Here is a 22,654-nt window from a genome sequence, read left to right on the forward strand (position 1 = left end):
TTTTGTTTTCTTCACTTACAAAAAGTGTTCCGTTGCTTCATATAACCCAGATTGCACGTCTGATGGCAGTATTCTGACAACGACTTTCATACCTTTTATGGACCTTGACACTGTTATTTACTTGGCAGTCTATGGGACAGTCACATGCCTCCCGGTTTTCATCCAAAATATCTTAAATTGGGTAAGTGATTAATAACAACATTTTAATTTTGGGGTGGAGTATCCCTTTAATTACCATAAACAATAATCCTCATGCTTTCTTGCATGATCATTTTGTGATGCGAGTGGTCAAAAGGTGAAAAGGTCATTGAGATTGTTCTGAGCCCAGAGATCTGAGAAGGCAAGACAACTTTGTGGTTTGTCCAGATTAAGTGGTCCGTAGCTCAGGCTGTCGTGCTGAAGCTACTGTTCGGCTCTTTTTTTTTACCTCTAATTGAATGTCACTTGCTTTCTGAAATGCTCCAAATTATATAATGAGGTCATTTGCATAGCGCTGAGATTGGCTGACCTTTGCTTTTGCCAATAATTACACCAGAGTTGTCTAAGATAGTCGACAGAGATGGTGGAAAAAAAAATAAAAAAATACTACTTCCCGCTCAGAAAGGTTAGAGGAGAGCTCGGTGCTGGACTTTGTGAAATGTCATTAGAATTTCTTGGAGTATGCTCAAAATTAGCAAGTGACCGAGATCAGCAATGCAGAAATATTTTCTTGAAAAGCAACAAGAACTGTGCTTGGTTAAAATTACGTGTGTGATTATTTCCCAGTAATTGGATTGGAGAGGTTATTTGCATACAGTAAAAGCGTGTTGGATTGTGCATAAATTATTGCGAATGCAAGCAATGGAAAGCTCGCAGATGCAGGATGGTACAGGCATGCTGCATCATCAAGACCTTTCGATGGTGATGCCGGAACCTTCACACGGTTTTGAGCCTCTGTGCCCAGTGTGAGCACATGGCATGTGAACTGGGATGCTCTGGCCGGCCCGTGCCAACCCAGCAGTGCTATTCCGCCAACGCCTACCAGAGCTGTGGGCAGAGCCTGTGCTGACCGGCCACCTTCGAGAGCACTGAACATAGAACATACCACCTCTATCACAACAACGCATTATACTGTTCAAAAGTTTGGGGGCAGTAAGGTTAGATTTTTTTTTTTTTTTTTATTATTATTATAATTTTTTTTAATACAGCAAGGATGCAATAAATTGATCAAAAGTGACTGAAAGACTGTTATAATGTAGCCTTATAAAATACTTATAAGTATTATGTATATAGATATATATATATGTATATATAGTAGTATATATATATATATATATATATATATATATATATATATATATATATATATATATATAATAACTTATAAAATACTTGTAAACTTTAATGCCAATTTTAAATGCTCTTGCATCACAGGAACATTTTTATTTTATTTTTTTACATAAGATATATTCAATATTAAATATATTCAGTATTACATTTTAAAATATATAAATTACAAAACACATTTTAAAGTGTGAATTTAAAATAAATGTGTTGCATCACAGGAATAAATTGAATTTCACAATATATTAAAATAATTCTAATAAAATAGTTATCTTAAATTAAGTTTTATTGTAAAATGTAACTTTTTTAAGTGCTTTTGCATCACAGGGGGAAAAATCTATCTATCTATCTATCTACAGTATGTCACTTCTCATCGTCTCACCTTACATGCTGGCATGTCATAGCACCATCATTTTGAGCGATTATTAACACATCATATCATTAGCGCATTACGCTGTATCCACTATGCACATGATGTCACATGTTCTTTAGTGCCGAGAACTTCGTAAAGTGAAACGTGACTTGTGTTTGCTGTGCCGCGGGGCAATTTTGACCAAATAAAATCCAAAACATGCTATTTGTTCAGTAAATTAATTTCTATAAAAGTCAACAAATCCATCAGCTGTCAAATTTATAACTCAGTCTCAATCCACAATATTGACTGAAAGTTGCCGTTTGACTGGGTAACAAGGAGACAAGCGTTAATGTGTGGCTCTGTCTCTCTGCTCTCTGGTTTTATAGTCGCAGCGGCGCGTCACGTTTCACCTGCCGGATGGGTCTCAGGAAAGCTGCAGTGACAGTGGGCTGGGGGACCATGAGCCCGTGGGCAGTGGGCCGCTCCTCTCACACCCTCTCCCTCTGGTGCAGGCGCAGGATGAGTTCTACGAGCAGGCCTCTCCGGACAAGAGGACTGAAGCGGACGGCAACTCTGACCCCAACTCTGGTGAGTCTGCTCATGTTTGCAGTGCAGCTCTAGTTACTCTCCTTCTCTCTTTGTCTCTGCTTTTCTCTGAACTTAACAGAGGAGGAGGAGCTGAGCCAGAGAGCAAGATGAATATCACTGATGATAGTTTTCATTATACGCCTTCCCACTCAATGTGTACAACAATTTAATGTTCTGCAATAACAGTTTGCAATGTAAATATAGAGTGCTCTCACGATACACAGAATGAAGTTTGCACAAGTGAATGTAGTTGTAATAAATAAGAGATGGGTAGAGGCAAAATTACATAATTATGCGTATTTGTGCAGAAATGCAATAGATGTGCATTAAGAGATTCAGAAGATGTGTGTAATGCTGAAAATAAGCCCTCTCAGCAATGTTCCTTTTACTGTGTTTTTGCTTTACACCTCATATTAACTAGTATCACTAGCGTGACATTTCCAGTTTTTTTTTATTTTTTTATTTTTTTCTGTTCACGCTGAACTATTTATGCTGTGCATAGTGACAGAAGGCCTGGTAATCAGAATATATATGTAGTTTAATGTATATTTATGTCAGCCAGTGGGATTTGCTTTAGACAGAGCGAATAGAAAGCAAGCAACAAAATATCTTGCCACTTTTTGTGTCTGGACTGTTTAGATGGCCTGCTTAGTATGATCCTATCAGTAGTAGCAATTGCTTAGATGGTACACTGGAACATGTGGTGTAAAATGCATGTTTAAATGAAAATTTTAATTTCAAATAGCTAGTAAATTCCACAAACAATAACAAAGAAAAGGCAAGTAAATTAATTAAACATGAAATTTTTTTTTTTTTTTTTTGGTAGTTCTTCAGCTACCAAATATCAAGTTTAATTCAGTGTTACTTGCTTTTTATAAATATACTTGCTGTCATATACAATATATAAGAGAATCACCCATGTATGTGTGTGTATATATATATATTATAAATATATATATATATATATATATATATATATATATATATATATATATTATTTATTTATTATTTCTTTGTTTTTGTTTGTTTATTTGTATATTTATTTATTATTTTAATTTTGTTAATGTGTCTGTGTGTGTTGTTTGCATAATATGTGTGTGTTCTGTGTATAATTATGTATATATAAATACACACACATACAGTATATATTTTTGAAAAAAAAAAAAACATATATTTTAGTCTATATTTATATTCATATAATTTATATTATAAAAAAATATTTTTCATATATAAAAGTAACATATTTTTTTAAAAATATATACATGCATGTGTGTGTATTTATATATACATAATAAATATACAAAGTACACATTCATTTATTTTGTAAACAAAAACTTTTATTTTGGATGCGATTAATGGCGATTAATCGTTTGACGGCACAACAAAATTTATATATATATATATGTGTGTGTGTTTGTGTGTGTGTGTGTGTATAAATATATATATTACAGAGTAAATTTGTGAATCTCACATGCTCAGATCATATTTCACCCTAAAATTAAAGGGAATCATTGATATTATTATTATTATTATTATTATTATTATTATTATTATTATTATTATTATTATTATTATTATGTGACAGTTACATACAATTCTCACATTCTAATTCAGTAAAATAATGATTGAATACTCTAATAAATAAGTAAAAAAAAGTACAACAAATGTACATAAAAGTGCAGAATATATTTCAATATTTAAAAATCTTTACATCTCAATATTTTTTAATCATTTAAACAATGAGAGTCATACAATTTGTTGAATTGTGGTAAGCAGCATTATTTTTTTATTTATTTATTTTTTTTTTTTTGGGGAAAGTGCTAAATTATCATAAAAATAATAACATAACAAAAATAATCTAAAATGGTCTTAACCTTCATTGCTCAGCAAATATTTTCTTGTGTCCTTCCCTTGATTTATTTTGAGGTGAAATATAGCCTGGATCTGTTATTGACAGGTTTGTGAGATTCATCAAATGCCGCCCAAAATCTTTAAATCAGCTGAATGAAAAACAAATAACAATTACAGAAAAAAAACAGAAGTCTGTGAAATTGTTATACAAAATCCTTTTATAGGACAATGATCTTTGTAATGTTGCTTATCTATGCAGTGTGAACCAGCAGAACCTTCATTCTCACCTTGAGTAAAACAAGGAAAGGTCAGTCAAATGAACTCATTTGATTTTTATGTCATTGTCCTTAATATGTCACCACAGGGTTTGAGGTCACTTCCTGCTTGAAAAGAGCCGTGATGGAAGTATGTGTATTTATACGCTAATGGTCAGTCGTGTCTCACTGGGCTGAGAGAGTGAAGCTCTTTTGGGCTCAGCACGTACTTGATTTATTTAGCGATGATTTCCCTGTTGGAAAGATGTTCAGTTTTTATATTTCCAGCCATAGCACTCCATGACCTACTTTTCCCATCACAGAGAGCCATAGATCTGCTCCAGCACCTGTGTCGCCCAAGGTCAGAGATAGTTAACGTGTGCACGTTTGCGCCTCACGATTCATTTAAGTGGTTTAACTAGTTTTTGGACAGTTTTTCACACCAGGATATTCTCAGATTTTTCACACAGATTTTTTTATTGGTCTCTAAAGATTCATTATAGACGTCACACATGTATCCGTGAGACTCCGCGTCTTTTCTTACTATTAATATGATATTGAAAGTGTGATCTAGTGCAGAGCGGCACAACTCAAGTGTCTCCTTTTAATTTGATGAGAGAGGGGGGAGCTCAGAAACAATCATTTGCATAAGGTAGGTGATAATTGCTCTTTTTAATGGAATTGATGGTGGTGTACACACCAATTATCTACACGCTCTTAAGCCTGGTAATTAATTAGCACACAAATGGCCACAGTGCCATGGAGACCGGCACATAATCAAATATTGGACACACACAGGGGCTATATTGGGAGCATCACCAAGCTCAGATGGCAACATCAATTAGAGGTCAGTAAGAGATGAGATGAACAAATCAAATTGAGCTTCTTTTACGTCACTGAGGTCTCAGTAGCACAGGGAGCATCAAACTCCACATTTTGTAACTCAAACTTTGGCAACTTTCGAAATAAGTGTAAAGATGTGAATTGGTGTAGAATCTGGTGTGGACCTTTGGGACATGTTCCTACCAAAGCCAAAATATAACGATTAGTGATTTCAAAGAAACTGACTGAAAGAAAGATCACTAATTGGTGGTTTCTGGATCACAGATGAACCCTACCTGTATCGGTCTTAAATGAAAGTGGACTGTAATCTCAAGCCTGGTCCATTGGCTTCGGTATGGGTCGGTGTGCATTGATGAAGTCTGAGATGTTCATATACACAACAGTTCATTAATTAACCATATCAAACGGTTCCTCTGAACTCCTGCTTGCACAGACTGTGAAAGTACTGCAGTGCAGCAGAAAGTTAATTTCCCTTAACTTATGAACTGAACACTCTTTGAAGTGTGTTTTCTTTTGTGGTGCGCAAGTACAGGTATATATTAAAGGTATTTTTTAAATGTAGTTTTTTTATGTAGTTATGAAAAGTTTGGGGTGGGTATGATTTTTATTAAGAAAAAGGGCGCATTAAATTGATCAAAGTGACAGTAAAAACTTTGCTACTTTCTAATGAATAACGGTTTCTACAAATATATTAAAAAACACACTTGATTTCAACACTGAGAATAATAGAAAATCTTTTTTGAGCATCAAATCAGCATATTAGATTGATTTCTGAAGAATCATGTGACACTAAAGCCTTCTGAAAATTCAGCTTTGTATCACAGGAATACATTATATTTTTTCAAATACATTGGAACAGAAAACAGTTATTTTAAATTGTAAAAATGTTTCACAATTTTACTATATTTTTGCACAAATAAATGCACTTGATGACCTCTTCCATAAACATTTCAAAATCTTACCGACCACAAACTTTTGAATGCTAGTGTGTGTTAGAAATCAAAGTCATTCTAGAAAAAATATCCAACCATGGAATGCTGCGATGAACTAAGTATTCCATTAATAACATAAGGCCATATTCAAGGTCACAGATTTTGTGAAAACTCAAGCTTTACATCTACCTGAACCCAGAATGTCACACAATGCTTTTTCTGAATTGCAGTTAACAAAAGCGGTAGAAACAGACGCCTCTGTGGGTCGCCACGGAATGCTGGTTTCTAGTATGTGGAGCATTTGTGTGCCGCGTACAAATCTCTCTATGCCTGCGTGCTCGGAGAGTTCAGGAAGCAGTCTTCTGTAAAAACTGGCTGTGAGGATTAATTTGTCAACTTCTGATGATCTGCACCAACCACAGGGGAACCGAGGGTTTGAGGTTGTTGTGCAGATTGAATTAATCTCCGAAGTTGCGAGCGTTTATCTCTTATATTTTCTTTCTTCGGTGTTTACCCCTGCTCCAGTGTTAAACTTGTTTGTTACCTCATGCAAAAGAACCACAAGCTCTGCTTTTTGAATGCTGCTGACAGGACTGTCACCGTCAATTCCTGGCAACAACTTAAGAACACAGGGAAACATGTATCTGAGTAGGCTCCATTTGGACTCGGCGGGAGATCCCGACATCCCGCTCCGCGTGTGTAGGCTTCAGAAAGCTGATTTCCTTTGCCACAAAAAAACATTTGAACAAAAGCAACCCTCTGAGATGATAATTACGGGATACTGTTAAGCTCTACAATTCAAGGGTTTAAAAAAAAAAGAAAAAAAAAACCTTTAAAAAAAATTTGAAGAAAGCGACTGGGAGCTAATATACGAGTCACAGTGGTTGTGTTTGCGAGATTTATACTTCCTTTGGCATTCATAGGCAAATTTATTCTACCTTTATTCCGTGCAGCTGTTGTTAATTGCGAGTACATATGCATTAATTAGCAATTATGCAGATTGACTAATTATTTTTATGCTTTCAATCAAAAGGTATTAAGCTAGCGGGTGCTAATTGTAGGTCAGTGTTGCTTGCACCGCTACTTTATTCTGACATTTAAAAAAATAATGTGTTTATCAAGAAGCGAGTGTGCACAGAAGATTTTTTTGACACAACTTTATATGTGCAATTTAAAATGTAGATAGGATAGTTTTTTTTTTTCTTGAATGTTATATTATTTGATTTGAGTGTTTTTTTTAAATGCTTTGCGATTTCGACGTCCTCTGGAATAATTACCCGCATTCATTCCCAGGTTACTGCGCTACAAATGTGCGCTTTAATTTGTAATCTAATAACTCTGGGTTATAATTGGTGGTTGAGATGGTGGTGACTGTTTAAATACGCCAGGCGCACATACAATAACCCATAGCTGTCTATTTATTGATGCATGATTCAATGCCTTGGGTTTATAGTTCAGTTCAGAACATTAAAGATTCAATCGCCTGAAGCGGTATTCTCTTTGAGGGGGATCCTGGGTAAGTGATTGGTGTTTTTAATGAAGCACGTATAGCAGACAACCTTGAAAAAACGAATAATTAAACCTTACAGTATCTTTAAATGTTAAACCTCAAATAATTTTTCTGTTTTATTTGTCCTTGATTTGAGGCATGCATTATGCTGTTTGTTGCTTTGGAGTTGGTTAAAAATACATCCAAAGTGAACTTTTCTTCTAGCGAGTCAGTTTGCAAGAATAAATGGATTGCGAGTCGTACCACTTCATTCTTTGCTTTTAGGTTTGCTCCTGTTCTGGAGAGTTTGGTTTTGTAAAGTGCCTTTAAATTAAACATGTACGGTTTGTGTGCTACAAGACCCCATGAGAGCCAAAAATCCACTCATATTATTCAGGAGCACAGCTTCTGTTCACGGTGAACTTAATGGTGGAGTCGAACGGAAAGATGTGCCATGTTTTGTAAGCGTTTTTTTTTTAATACTACATGATGGAGTTGAATGTCGGAGTCTGTTTGTGATCCTCAGACGTCACAGCAGAAGGCCATATAAACGTAAGCTCCGGTGAAAACCCTGAGCTGAAACGAGGTGATAAAATACAAAGGATAGTTAAAGAATACAGCAATAGATAGAAGTAGAACAAAGCGATCTGACGTCACAGTCACAGATGGACACAATAATGTGAGTTGAATATGTTCTCCTGTTATAGACTCACAGTCACAGATGGACAGAATAATGTGAGTTGAATTTTTTCTCTTTTTATAGTATTTCTCCTCTTCTCTAGCTTGCTCCCCAATCTAGCTATCAAATAAACATGGCATTGTATATTACAAATACTGTTGATTCCTTGATAAGTTGGTTTCCCCCCTCCTTTTGTAAGCTGTTTCATTTTTAATATAATTCAACTAACCATATAATTTTGCATAGTTTAGATGGCAAAAATGAATAGGCTTATGAGCTTAATAAAAAGTTGTATAAAAAAAAAAAAAAAGTATTTGTCCAGTCATAATCTATTTAGGCAAATCTGGTGGTTCATCTGTCTAGTATGATTTTATTTTATTTTATTTTATTTTATTTTATTTTTTTTTATTTATTGTTTTTTGGAAGGTCTGGTTGTTCATCTGTCTAGTATGATTTAGCACAATTAAATCAACTGGCAAATCAACTTTCTTTTATTTATTTTATTTATTTATTTATTTATTTATTTATTTATTTATTTAATTATCTTATTTTGTAATAATAGCATCATAGCTTAATACTAATAATAATAATATAATAATAATAATATTATTATTATTATTATTATTATTTATTATTTCTGCATTACATTTTTACATGATAGCTTAACGTATCTTTTATATTTAATTAGTTATTTGTTTGTTAACTAGTTCTATTTTATTTTATTTTATTTTATTTTATTTTATTATTATTTATTTTAGTTATGTTGATGCTGATTAATTTGATCAGTCAAGTAGCATATCATAGCATTTGTTATATTCTATTATTTTATTTATTTAATATGTTAACCAATTAGCAGCACTTATTATTACTTTTCATGTTTGAATTTAACATTTTAATATTTTTGTACAATAGACAATGTCAGCGCAGTGTTGGGTTAAGAGCCACTGTGATACAGCACATGAATTCTTGGGTCTCCATTTTTCCCATTGTGTTTCTAAACAGAATCAAGAACAATACCTAAATAATTCAATAAGAACCGAAGCACTGAGTCATGGATGCTAAGCATCTTCACGCTGCTTCTGTGGGAGAACATCCACAAAGCGACAGGCCACATGGTTCTCAAAGAGGAGTGCAGAAAAGATAAAGAGTGCAAGAAAATCAAGCAGGACAGGAAGTGGGGAGTTGCCAAGAAAAGAAGGCGCGTTCATGGAATAATGAGGATTCAAGGCAAACACGACTCTGTCAATCATTTGCCTTTGTGGAAATACTGAAATTAATTACCCAACGTTGGCAGGATGCCATGTTTGCTGTGCATGACTGCTAGTGCTGACAGCGGGCCAGGAGTGAGATGAATGAGTGATCGCAGAAAGGAGAGAGATTATGACTGTTTGACAGATGAATTTCGGTTTAATGTGGCAAAAAGAGAACGGTGGGTGTGGCAGAGTATTGAAGTATAGTGAAGTAATGCTCATGCTTAATAACAGTCAGCTTGTCTTAGGTCACAGTGGGCAATGGAGACTCATACATAACATACAACAAACATCACAACTCCTTTTTAGATATCAAGGTCAAATGTAAGCTCACAAATCATCTTCTATCATCTTTCTTCTCACATAATACAATTTCAACTCAAATTATACAACCACTTATTTATTTGGTAAGGAGTCAGGTTATAACTGGAATGATAATGTACAACTAACTGGTTATTATCACAAAATAAAACCCTTCAGGATCAAACAAGATTATGTATCACCCTGAAAGGATTTATTCTGTGATAATGACCAGCTAGCTGTGCATTATCACCACACTTATAACCTGAATATTTGTTAATAATAAATATAAATATATATTGTATTTTTAACAGAAATATCAGTGAGTCACTTCCATAGTCTTTGTAATGTTATTTACTGAGTATTTACAGTTTGTTGTTGTCTAATGGACCGCCTGCCTGGCTGTAGTTGTATTTGTTGATATATAAATGTATTTACCGACACATTTATTTTTCTCATGCATTCCTGTTTTTTTTTTTTTTTTTTTTGTTTTTTTTTTTTTTTTTTTGTAGGATCCCTTGCAGTGCTAAACTTTAATTTTACACGGTACCATGGCAAGGGGAAGGGCCCTTTATACAATTAACTAATTAATCTAATTACTAAGTTCATAATTAATTGTGTAATTAAAAAGAATTCATTGAGATCCCACCTACAGCGTGGAAGCACTACTGCCACATAAACTATCAGGAATTGCAGCCGGAGCTTCTGTTCACGTCGTGTCAACAGGGTCTGATTACATGTGGCGAATAAGATTCAATCAGCGGCATTTACTTAATGAAATAATTATTTCAGTTTGATTTGTTAATGATGCTTTGAGAACATGATGCTTAAAAGCAGCTTTAGTAAATCTACTACACATTTACAAGGTATTATGTACAGTAGTTTAGGTTAAGACAGCTCTGAGTGGGACTTGTTTTTTTTTTTTTGTTTGTTTGTTTGTTCTGGCACACATTCGCTCCTGCAGAATGTCGACTTGTTTCCGACTTGTAATGATTTTCTTCCATTTCCACTTCATTTCAACACTGACTATGCTCAAAGTGGAGCTACAAATGCTGTGTTCTTTCATAAAGAAAGTTGAAACAGTAAACAATCTAGTCTAATGACACTGAGAATCTATCTATCTATCTATCTATCTATCTATCTATCTATCTATCTACCTATCTATCTACAGTATCTATATGTATGTATGTATGTATATATATATATATATATATATATATATGTGTGTTTTTTTTTTTTTTTTTTTTTGTGTGTGTAACTTATATATATATATATATATATGTGTGTGTGTGTGTGTGTGTGTGTGTGTGTAAAAAAAAAAAAAAAAAAACGGTGATTATAGTTAACTATCCTCTTATTATTATTATTATTTTTTTATTTTTATTTTTTTTATAAAAGTACTTGTTGCCAAGGGAAACATTTCTAATTTGAACTTGGTTAACTAAAAACTGTATAAACATAAAAAAAATACAAAAGTTGACAAAATCATTACAAAATTACTTAAAATTTGCAATATATATATATATATATATATATATATATATATATATATATATATATATATATATATATATATATATATATATATATATATATATAATTCATAACTTCTTTTATTATTATTATTTAAATTATTCTAAACAAATTAATTTATTCTAAAGTTACACTGTTTAAATTCAAGTCATTATTAATCATTTAATTCATGAACCTATTAATGTATATATTTTTTTTTTTTTAATGAATAATTAAAATGTACTAGAAATTGAATAAAGAAAATTATCAACTAAATCTTGTGTTACAAAGCTATAAAAAGAAACAAAGGATCTTTCAAATCACACTACAAAGTATTATCATTAGTTTGACCTGTGGTGAATATTGGTAATTAGTGATGAGAATAGTGGTTGTTTTACTCTATTAAACCATCTTATGTTAGTTGATGTTTACCAGGTGTGTTTTATTTGACTTGACTTTATGAACTTGATCTGATCTGTATGATGCTATTATCATCCCTCCCAAATTGATGCAGACAGATAGCAGCTGAAGTGAGAGGAGGCGGTGAAGTAAAGCAGAGAGAAAAAGTTATTTACAAGGTCAGAATTCACTCTCAATGAGAGGTGAGAGTGAAACAAAGAGCAGGCGGAGCACTATTAGTTTCACTATTAATTTACTGATTTATGCACTAATGAAGACGCTTGTTGTTGCTATTAAACCGAGGAAGGTGCATGGGAAAAACAGGAAACTGTCAGCACCAATCAAACAGACTCTGGGTCATACTCTATTCACGAACTATACTAATGCGTGTTTGTTCGGCTCACATGTGCTAACCACATCAGATTGGTGGTCCAGATGTGAAGCGTCTCGGCCTTGTTACCATTCATAAAACGAGACTAAACAAGCTCTTCTGCTTTGTCAACATTTCATAAGAGCTCACAAAGAAAACAAACAGAGGCAGAAGTGTGATTGCGCGTGTGTGGGAGAGTGCGAGATGATTTAAGCTCTTACGGGAATCATGCCGGCGCGGTGTCATCTCTGGAACAGAGTAACAGCCTCTCCGCTAAGTGAAAGTCGCGGTTCAGAGTGCGCTTTTCTCTGATACCCACCAAAGCAAGGTGCTAGGCATCTGCTGCGGCTTTGAAAGTCTGTGCATTCATTTATATTTACATCTTCCATCTCTGCAGTGAATAAAGTGGCGGTGGGCTGTTTTCAACCCTTTTAACACTTGATTCAAAGCATTTAGTGGGAGCAGCAAAGAGTAACAAGGGATGATGTTTATTGATGCTGGAGCAGGAAGCGTGCAGGTGAAAGACATAGGCTGTCTGGACATGAACTAGTGGGTTTGTGCCTGTGCACTTGTGGGTGTGTGTCTCTGTGTGAGTGTGCGTTTCTGCCACGGCCAGTGGTTCTTTGTGATGGCAGGATAGGGGCCAAGGGTGTTGATGCTAAATGCGGGGAAGAGAGATTGTTATGTTTTCTAGCATGAAAACGGAAGCACTTTTACCATCCATCATTGATGAGTTTGAGAAGATGGGTAATTCCCTCGCCATGCTTCGGAGCCTGGTATGGCTCGCTGGATTGACACACACACACACACACACACACACACACATACCAACAAAACATTCATCTGAATGCGCAGTGCACCAGTGACTCAAGACTGTAAAAATACGCTCTGTTGACTCTCTTAACTTATGCGAGCTGTTCCTCAGTTCATGATCGCACCAACAACTCTTCGGGATATATACTGTATTATGGCAGCCCTTTAAGTGGTTATAGCTACATAAAAGCATTTATTTTTATGTATTTGATAAAAATACAGTAAAAACACTTATGCTTTAAAATATAATTAAGATTTAAAATAACTGTTTTTTTTTTAGTAACCTATTGTATCTGTTGGATTTGTAACTATTGTGAAAGGGACATTAAAATCTCTTTTAAAAATCCCTTTTTTTCTCTGAATGTCTCTACGCACATCTGGCTGTAGTGGACAGGGATACTAAAATACAAAAAAATGACCCTGAAACATTAAATTTTATGTCCTTCCAGTAACAGAATGAAGCACTTGGCCCTCATGCACAAGGGCTCCTGTAGGATGTTGGCCCCTTCCCGCCATTTGACTGGCCCCTCAGGCTCAGTGCCTGCCACTGCTGCCCACTCTACAGGACAGGTTCTGCCATCATATTCTGCCCATCTGCCACCGGTCACAAGCAACACAAAAGCATCGTTTGAAGGCATTATGTTGACAATCCGTCTCAACAATAAGCCATTGTTTATTAAATTAGTGGAGGGATGCCCTGCCAGTGGTATTCAGATCCATTTAGTAATATGAACTGCAGACTTGGGATTCACTTCTAACGGCCATTTACTGGTGGTGAATGGATGACATTGGGCTTCTACATCAATAGTGCAGGGAAAACTTCTGGGAATTTCTGTAGAATCTCATAGGAAATATAAAAAAATATTTCTTAGTTAGTGACCTGCTCCTAACACATTAGCATTAACAATATGTTCCCACTGATTGTTTACTTATTTAAGAGTTCCATACGGTGTAGCAAAGACTTGCATGAACGCATAGACTGGGTACCTGCAGGAAAACCATTAGACGTTATACTGGTTTGTGTTGTTTTGGTGCTCAGTTGGTTGACTAACCAGCATAGCCATGCATTTTACCATCAAAACTCAACATGATTTTTGTGGTGAAGCTGTGCTGGTTGAGTTGTTTAAGAAGCCTAATGAGGACACCAACACTTATATACTGTAAAAACTATTCAGGAAAAATTAATTGCGCATGCAATACCTGTAACATTTGACACATGGGCGACTTGCACATCCACATGAGGTTTGAGCCTCTAACCAACTGCTGCATTTCATAAATACTGTATAGAGAACACATGGTGCACGACCCGGGTGCATATGTGAGGTCGTGTGGGGTCTCTTTGGGATGTTGTGCATGATTTTGTATGTGATTTTTGGTGTAATGTTTGTTTATTGTGTAAGCTTCATAAATACTTTTCTCTCAGGTTCTTTAGCATTTGGGAGTTCTGGGACATAAAGGCCTTTAATAGATTTTGGTCTCCAGAGAGCAATGAGATGAGCTGAGAAGTCACAAAGTGTGTGTGTATGTGTGTGCATGCGTGTTGAAGAGAGAATGAGTTGTGAAGGTATAAGTGCGACTAGATGTCAGCTAAATTGCTAACGGATGCCTTAAAGAATCTAAATCACCTTGTTATTATGTGCAAACAGTGGATGTGTGTGTGTGTGCAGATGCAGGGTTTCTCAGTCAGGGGCTGTGGATGCCTTGTGGTCCAGAATCTTTTTTTATGTTTGATATTTTATGTAAATATGTTTGGGGTCAGTAAGAATATTTGAAATTAAAGAAATGAATGTTTATTCAGCAAGAATACATAACCTGATAAAAAGTGACAGTAAAGACATGTTCTTTTGAGCTTTCTATTCATCATAAATACTGAAAACACGTTATAGTTTCCACAAATATATGAAACAACACAGCTGTTTTCAACATTGCCAATAATAAGAAATGTTTCTTGAGCAGCAAATCAGCATATTAGAATGATTTCTGAAGGATCATGTGACACTAAAGATTAGAGCAATGATGCTGAAAATGCAGCTTTGCATCATAGGAAGGAATGTATATTTATTAAAATTATATATGAGTGGAATACAACTAAATAGAACTTTATGCCTGAAAAATAAAATTGCAATAAGTTGAATACTGTATTTTACACACATTACAACGATTACAAATGTCTTTTATTCTAGCAAAAAATAAAAAAAATAAATAATAATCAATAATCTTACTGGCCCCCCAACCTTTTTTTACATGATAATGTACAGACTCTGTCACATGCAAAATTATTAGTGATATTTAAGATTTAAACATGAAGATTTATACATTTTGTTACATGATATGCTTCTATATATATAAAAAAAAAAAAAAATGTTTTTTTTGTACAAGTCAACTAACATTAGTATTGAATCGAAGAAAAAAAAAAAAAAAAAAGGTTGTATAACTTAATCTTTGATTACGTAACTAACATTGTTAGCAGACTTCAATTGAAATAGTATACTGAAATTGTATATTAGCGTAGAATACATACTGTTTAAAAGTCTGTACCCTCTTAAAGAGCTTACATTTATCCTATATGCTTAAGTGTGTGTATATTGAAGTCTTTTGATGTAGTTTTAATTGATGGTATGTTGTTATTTTTTGATATTTCTTACAGATATATGACAATATATTACTTTTTAACCACATACATTAGTGTGCTCTTTATTACAGCACAGAATAGACGCCTCATTGGTTTATACTGGTTGATCACAATGATGAGCATCATGAATTTATATCTAACTCCGGTCAAGAGGAGCATCTACTAAAATAAACCAGAGTTATCTCTTGCTTTAACTCATCTCTTACTGTCTGCTTGTTGCTTCCGCATTAAACGAAGGAGGGGGAAATTAAATTTTTTGTTAAGGCTTTTTTTAGGCGAGGCGGTTGCCGTGGTTTAGTTTTATCTGGGCGAGCCATTTTAAATATAGTCTAAAAAGGGCTCATTGCTATGCAGTATGAAAGAGGCCTGTAGATTTCCTCCCCCCTGTTGGTAAGCACATGGTGCAGTGTTGAGAGGTGTGATAAGGGGAAGAAGACTGACAGCTGGCAAGAAGCTGGCAGGGGGCAGAGTAACAGATGTTAGCCCAGGTTTCTCTGGAAAGAGCACTAATCCGCTCTAACTGAGGCTAACTTAAACAAGCTTAGCCAAGTGCTGTGTATTGATTTGTTTTTATTTTGTAATTGTTAGCACATGCATTATGCTTTGAGCGAGAAACTTGAACACACCACTGGAAATCTAAGTGATATTGCTGGTTTTATTCCAGGATTTATTATGGTTTATTCCGGAGGATGGAAGAGCTGCATTAGACAATACTCACAAAATAGACTCGTAGTGCCAGTGTCTTGTATTTTAGTCTAATTGTTTTTCTTCAAGTGCTGATCTAAAATGACTGATGTGAAGGATTTCTCTTCGAGTTTGTAAGTAATCTGAAGATGTTTTATCAAAAGTGACTTTAAGACTTACACTTAAACATTTCCCAGGGCTCCTACAATTACATAAAACCTGGGAATACCAGAGATTTAAGACTTACACTTAAACATTTCCCATGTATTATAATATTTAATTGATAGTGGGAATTCCAGAGTTTGTTTGAATTGAAATGGCAAGTAACACATTGAATTAAGCATGAAATTTTCAAGTGGATATTTAATTATATTATTTGATTTTTTAAATTTTTTAATTTATTTTAATTGAAATATACAATGATCTGTTTTTTTGACAAACTGGCCAGTAACTTATAATTAATTAAGTATTAAATAAAGCTGTATGGGTTAGTTTCTTCTATTGAACACAAAAGAAGATATTTTGAAGAAAGTGGGTAACTATATATTTGCTGGCCCCAATTGACTTCCATAGTATGTATGTATTTGTAATATTATGAAAGTCAATGGCTACCGGCAACAATTCAGGTATCACAAGAAAAAAAAAAAAAAAAAAAAAAAAAAAAACTATCCCTTTGTGTGACCTATCCCTTTAACTTGATGAAAGTTAATATCAATCAAGTTTTCTTTTTCTATTTATCTGTCTTTTTGTATTTGGTGTTTGTTTTAGCTTGGACTCCATTCTTTGCATTAGCATCCTAAACCACTCAAATACAATCAGCATTTATTTGAGATACAATCAGCATTTATTTGCACTCGTCCATTACCTTTTGGAATTCAATTTTAATAACAACAGCTCTACAACTATCAAAGCATCTTGATTGCAAATAATCTGAATGGTAGCTCATGGTAGACCGCTATTTCTGATTAAAAACTGTTCATGTGGAACCCTGTTCTATGTTCATCAGTGCTTAAAAAAGATAGAGCCTATCATGTTGTGTCTCATGTCAAGTATAATTAGCGGCGAGTCCCTTTGAAATATTAAGAAAAGACAAATAGTCCACGATTTAAACATTAGGACAATTAAGTTTGATGAATGTAGGCTGGGTATAATGATGTTTCAATGTAACAGGTCCAAGGTTGAATTCATTATTAGATTATGCCAAATTAAGGAATCTTATTTTATAAAGATTTAGACCATGTTTTAAGGTAATGTGCGAGTTTCACTTCTAAATCTAAGACATTGCTTGGGCCTTCAACTTAGAAAAATGCATAACTAATAAAATAATGAGAAAAATTAAGGAGAAAATCCGTACAAACAAATATTCTCCCTGGTTTTAGTTAATCCATCACATGAGAATTCTACCATTATATTATTATTAAAAAAAAAAAAAAAAAAAAAGAAAAACTATCCCTTTGTTGTTGGCCCCTTCCAGCCATTTGACTGGCCCCTCAGGCTCAGTGCCTGCCACTGCTGCCCAACTCTACAGGACAGGTTCTGCCATCATATTCTGCCCATCTGCCACGGTCAGAAGCAACACAAAAAGCATGTCGTTTGAAGGCATTATGTTGACAATCCGTCTCAACAATAAGCCATTTTTTATTTAAATTAGTGGAGGGATGCCCTGCCAGTGGTATTCAAGATCCATTTAGTAATATGAACTGCAGACTTGGGATTTCACTTCTAACGGCCATTTACTGGTGGTGAAAGAAAGGATGACATTGGGCTTCTACATCAATAGTGCAGGGAGAACTACAGTGAATTTCTATAGAATCTCATAGGAAATATAAAAAAAAAATATTTCTTGGATTACATTTGACCTGGTCTCCTAACACATTAGCATTAACAATATATTCTCACTGATTGTTTACTGATTTAAGAGTTCCATACAGTGTAGCAAGAACTTGCATGAATGCATAGACTGGTTACCTGCAGGAGGCTCGATTAGGCGCGTTATACTGGTTTGTATGCGTTTTGTGGTGCTCAGTTAGTTGACTAACCAGCATAGCCATGCATTTTAACCATCAAAACTCAACATGATTTTTTTGAAGTGAAGCTGTGCTCGTGAGGTTATTTGAGCAATCTGATGAGGACACCAACACTGTTATATACTGTCAAAGCTACTTAAGGAAAAATTAATTGCGCATGCAATAGCTGTGACATTTGACACATGGGCAACTTGCACATCCACATGAGGCTTGAGCCTCTAACCAGCTGCTGCATTTCATAAATACTGGGGAGATAACACACTGGTGTACTGACCCGTTTGACATATGTTTGGAGTAATATGGAAGCTGCGTGCAGATGGTGTACATGAGTTTAAATGTATGCCACAATGCATTGTTGGTTAATATGGCAGCCGATGCTAACACACTGATTCTACTTTAGCATTTGAAATTTCTGGGACATAAAGGCCTTTAGTGCTTAAAAAAGGAAGAGGCATCTCATGTGGTGTCGCATTTCAAGTATATTATCGGCAGTCCCTTTGACAAATTAGAAAGCAAAAAAAAAAAAAAAAAAACAAAAAAACAAAAAATTTGAGTTTATGGACATCATTAGGCACTCGTCCATTATTTTGGAATTCAATTATAATAACAACAGCTCTCAACTATCAAAGCATCTTGATTGCAAATAATCTGAATGGTAGCTCAGGTAGACCTCTATTCTGATTAAAATTGTCTGTGGAACCCTGTTCTGTTCAATCAGTGCTTGAAAAAGAAGAGCATCTCATGTTGTGTCTCATTTCAAGTATATTAGAGGCAGTCCCTTTGAAATTTGAAAGACAAATAGCCCACAATTTAAATTAGGAAATTAATTTTGATGCATTAGTAGGTATAATGATTTCTCGATGTAACAAGGTCAAGGTTGAAGTTAATTAGATCTGTGCATTATCTGAATCTTAATTTTATACAGATTTAGACATGTTTAAGGTAATACGCGAGTTTGCACTTTTAAAATATAAGGCATCGTTTTGGCTTTCACACTTAGTAAACTGTCATAACAATAAAAATTAATGAGAAAATTAAGAGAAAATCTTACTAACAAATATTCTCCCTGGTTTTATTTAATTTCATCACATGAGAATTCTACCATTATTATTATTATTATTATTATTATTATTATTATTCTCAACTGTGTATTGTGTTTGGTATCCTTCTTTGATGGGAATGATTATTTTTTACAATTTATTTTGATCTTACTAAAACATAATTAGGATGTTAATAAGATTTAGTATTTACAATGATATTTTTGAAGATTTATTTCTTGTTTTGGCTAATTTCATAGCTAGCAATTTAAATCGCACATCGATCATAAATCATACTTTAAACATTTGCATAATTTGCACAATAAATACATACATAAATAAATATACATACACATGTACTGCGCTATTTTTTTTAACTTTATATAAAATAAATATTAAAAAATAGGTTCTAATCCAAAATTGCTATAAAATTAATGCAATATGTCTAAATAAGTTGTGTTCCAAATCTGAAGTTCTGATTCATACATCAAATCATACATCGATCATAAATCATACATTAAACATTTGCATAATTTGCTTAATACATAAATAATTATATATATATATATATATATATATATATATTATATATATATATATATATATATATATATATATATATATATTTTTTTTTTTTATTATATTATTATTCAATACTGTTATAATACATTTTAAGATTAGTGCTGTCAAACAATTAATTTCGATCGCATCCAAATTAAAAGTTTTTGTTTACATAATATATGTATGTGTACTGTGTATATTTATTATCTATTTATAAATACACACACATGCATGCATATATTTAAGAAAAATATGTTATATTTCTGTATTTAATATATTTAGATATAATATAAATTATATAAATATAAATATATACATGGAAATACATTGAAATATTTTTCAAAATATGTGCTGTATGTGAGTGTATTTATATATACGTAATAAATATATGTACTACGTATACATATATTACATAAACAAAAACAGCACTAGTACATATTTTAAATTTGCATTTTTTTGTTATATTAGTATAGTAGTATAGTAGTATTTATTTGTGTGTGTAATATATATATATATATATATATTTATATATATATATATATATATATATATATATATTTTATTTGTGTGTGTTATATATGTTGCTCTTGTGCCAAACTACTTTGAAGAGTGCAACTTTTGTTGCAGATAGGGAATTTTGAAAATGAGATACAGAGGAATGAAGGTGGAAAATACACACTCCATCAAGCGGAGAGAAAGAAGGATGCAGACAGAGACAGTACATGCAGGGAGGGTTTTCATATCTCTCTACCAGTATCTTTGGACGCTCTTCCAGGTGAATTCTCTCCAACGTTTCTGCTCTTCATCACAGATAATACATTCAGACAGGTGTATTCTTTTCCTTACCAAAATCTTTCTCCTTTTATTTCATGTTATATATATGTGTGTAACGTGAACATAGACATGAAAGTGCACTGTTCAAACATTAATTGTTATATGAACACTTTTGAACACTTTTGAAAGGTTGGTCTCTTTCTAAAGAAGGCAATCAGCAGATTATTGCAGAATTGAAAGATAATTTAAAATAATGAAAGTGTAAAAAAAGTTTTAGAAGTTTAAATTTACTGTAAAGAAAATGTACTGCACTTTTTTTTTTACTTTATATAAAATAAATATTAAAAAATAGGTTCTAATCCAAAATTGCTATACAATTAAAGCCATATGTCTAAATAAGTTGTTTTCCAAATTTGAAGTTGACATTAAAATAATTAGGTTATTTTAAGATTTTTAAATGATATATAATGTATCATTACTAAAACACGTGATAGGAAAAAAGGAAACAAATAGATTTTTTTTTTTTTTCTCCTGTTATGGTTTATTTGTTTTGAGGTGTACTCTTGTCAAAAAAATTAATCTGTTATTGTTTATTTGTTTTTTTTTGTACTCTTACTGTACACCTACATTACTGTTCCTACATAATTTTTAACAACAAAACAGTGGTAATTTATGTTTTTATTAGGATTTAATTGTAATATATTGAAGTAACCTGAAACGTGAAAGTTAAGGGTATTAACAGAGAGAGAAAAAGTGGAAGAATACTGACAGAGAAAAGTATTTAGTTTAGTTTTCTGTTGTGGTGTTCCCTTTTAGGGCATATTATTCAAGACATGTTGCATCTTTTTAATGCAAAACAGAATATATATATATATATATATATATATATATATATATATATATATCTATATATATATATATATATATATATATATATATATATTTATCATGAAATATTATTATTATTATATTTTTGGCCTAGACTTTATGAATCTTCTCAATTTTTTTTCCAGGCTGTTATAAAAAAAAAACCTTTAGGTTTAATTGGAGCCCTTATTTTAAGTGTGAGGCTGTGGGTTGAAGGTGTTGAAAAGCAGCAGTAGGGTTTTATTGTCCCACCGAGTGCAATAGAGAGCGTTTAACAGTGGAATTGTTCAGTTTTGATGAAAACCATTGCTAGAGGGGAGAAACCGTTCTTGTACGTGAGGTGAGAACATCACAACATGGTACACACCTGCCTCAGAGAAAACCGCTTTACTTCCCATAAAATGTCTTTTCTTGCAGTTCCAGGGTGATTTTAACTGGAACTTTCGGCTGTTTGTGGTTTCTGTTCAACCACTGGCGCACATTTCCGAAATATTAACAACCCCAATAAACAGATGACAAAATGATGACAGGTGGATTAAGCAGAAGCCAAGCTAGTTGTGCAACCCGCCAAAGAAATGCTGAAAGCGGCTCTGGAACAGTACGACAGCCGTCGCTGTGTCTTTACATAATGTGATGTTAAAGCTGTTGAGTTTGTTTTTGAAGCGGTGTTAGAGCTGCTGTTTTGTGTTTTGGTAATGTGATGTTATTCTTCTTCCTTTACATAATGTGATGTTAAAGCTGTGGTCTCCTGGGCTTAATGTAGATCGGTTATCTTAACGTTTTCTCTCTGTGTGGTTACAGTAAAGCGGTTATCATAACATTTTCTATCTTTGTGGAATAGTTTGTATTATTTTGGATTGTTGAGTATTTTGTTTTGTTTAGGATATTTTTAACCCAAATGCATAGGCTTTCTATCATTAATATGATGCTACTATAGCAACAGTTTAGGACAGTCCATTTCACAAAGTCACATTTCAATTGTTACTCTGACACAAATTCCCGCGCAAGCGGTGCAACTAAGAAAGCAGCACTAAGAAAGCTATGATGAAATATTTGTTTTCATGTTTAATAGAGGGCTAGATGATCATAGTTTGTTAATTATTTTGCTGTATTG

General features: G+C 33.4%; 1 protein-coding gene across 2 annotated transcripts in view; it reads left to right on the top strand.

Annotated features, from left to right (window-relative positions):
• Positions 1-22,654, top strand: part of LOC109065936 (protocadherin-9) — a 271,751-nt gene that overhangs the window by 165,189 nt on the left and 83,908 nt on the right. Inside the window, exon 4 of one of the 2 annotated variants that reach the window (XM_042725387.1) lies at positions 2,065-2,266. In XM_042725387.1, coding sequence (XP_042581321.1) covers positions 2,065-2,266 — 202 coding nt within the window. The remainder of the gene's footprint in view (positions 1-2,064; positions 2,267-22,654) is intronic. The other variant, XM_042725388.1, reaches the window with a different exon arrangement.

The sequence above is a fragment of the Cyprinus carpio genome, chromosome B6 (genome assembly GCF_018340385.1).
Source record: "Cyprinus carpio isolate SPL01 chromosome B6, ASM1834038v1, whole genome shotgun sequence".
Lineage (NCBI taxonomy): Eukaryota > Metazoa > Chordata > Actinopteri > Cypriniformes > Cyprinidae > Cyprinus > Cyprinus carpio.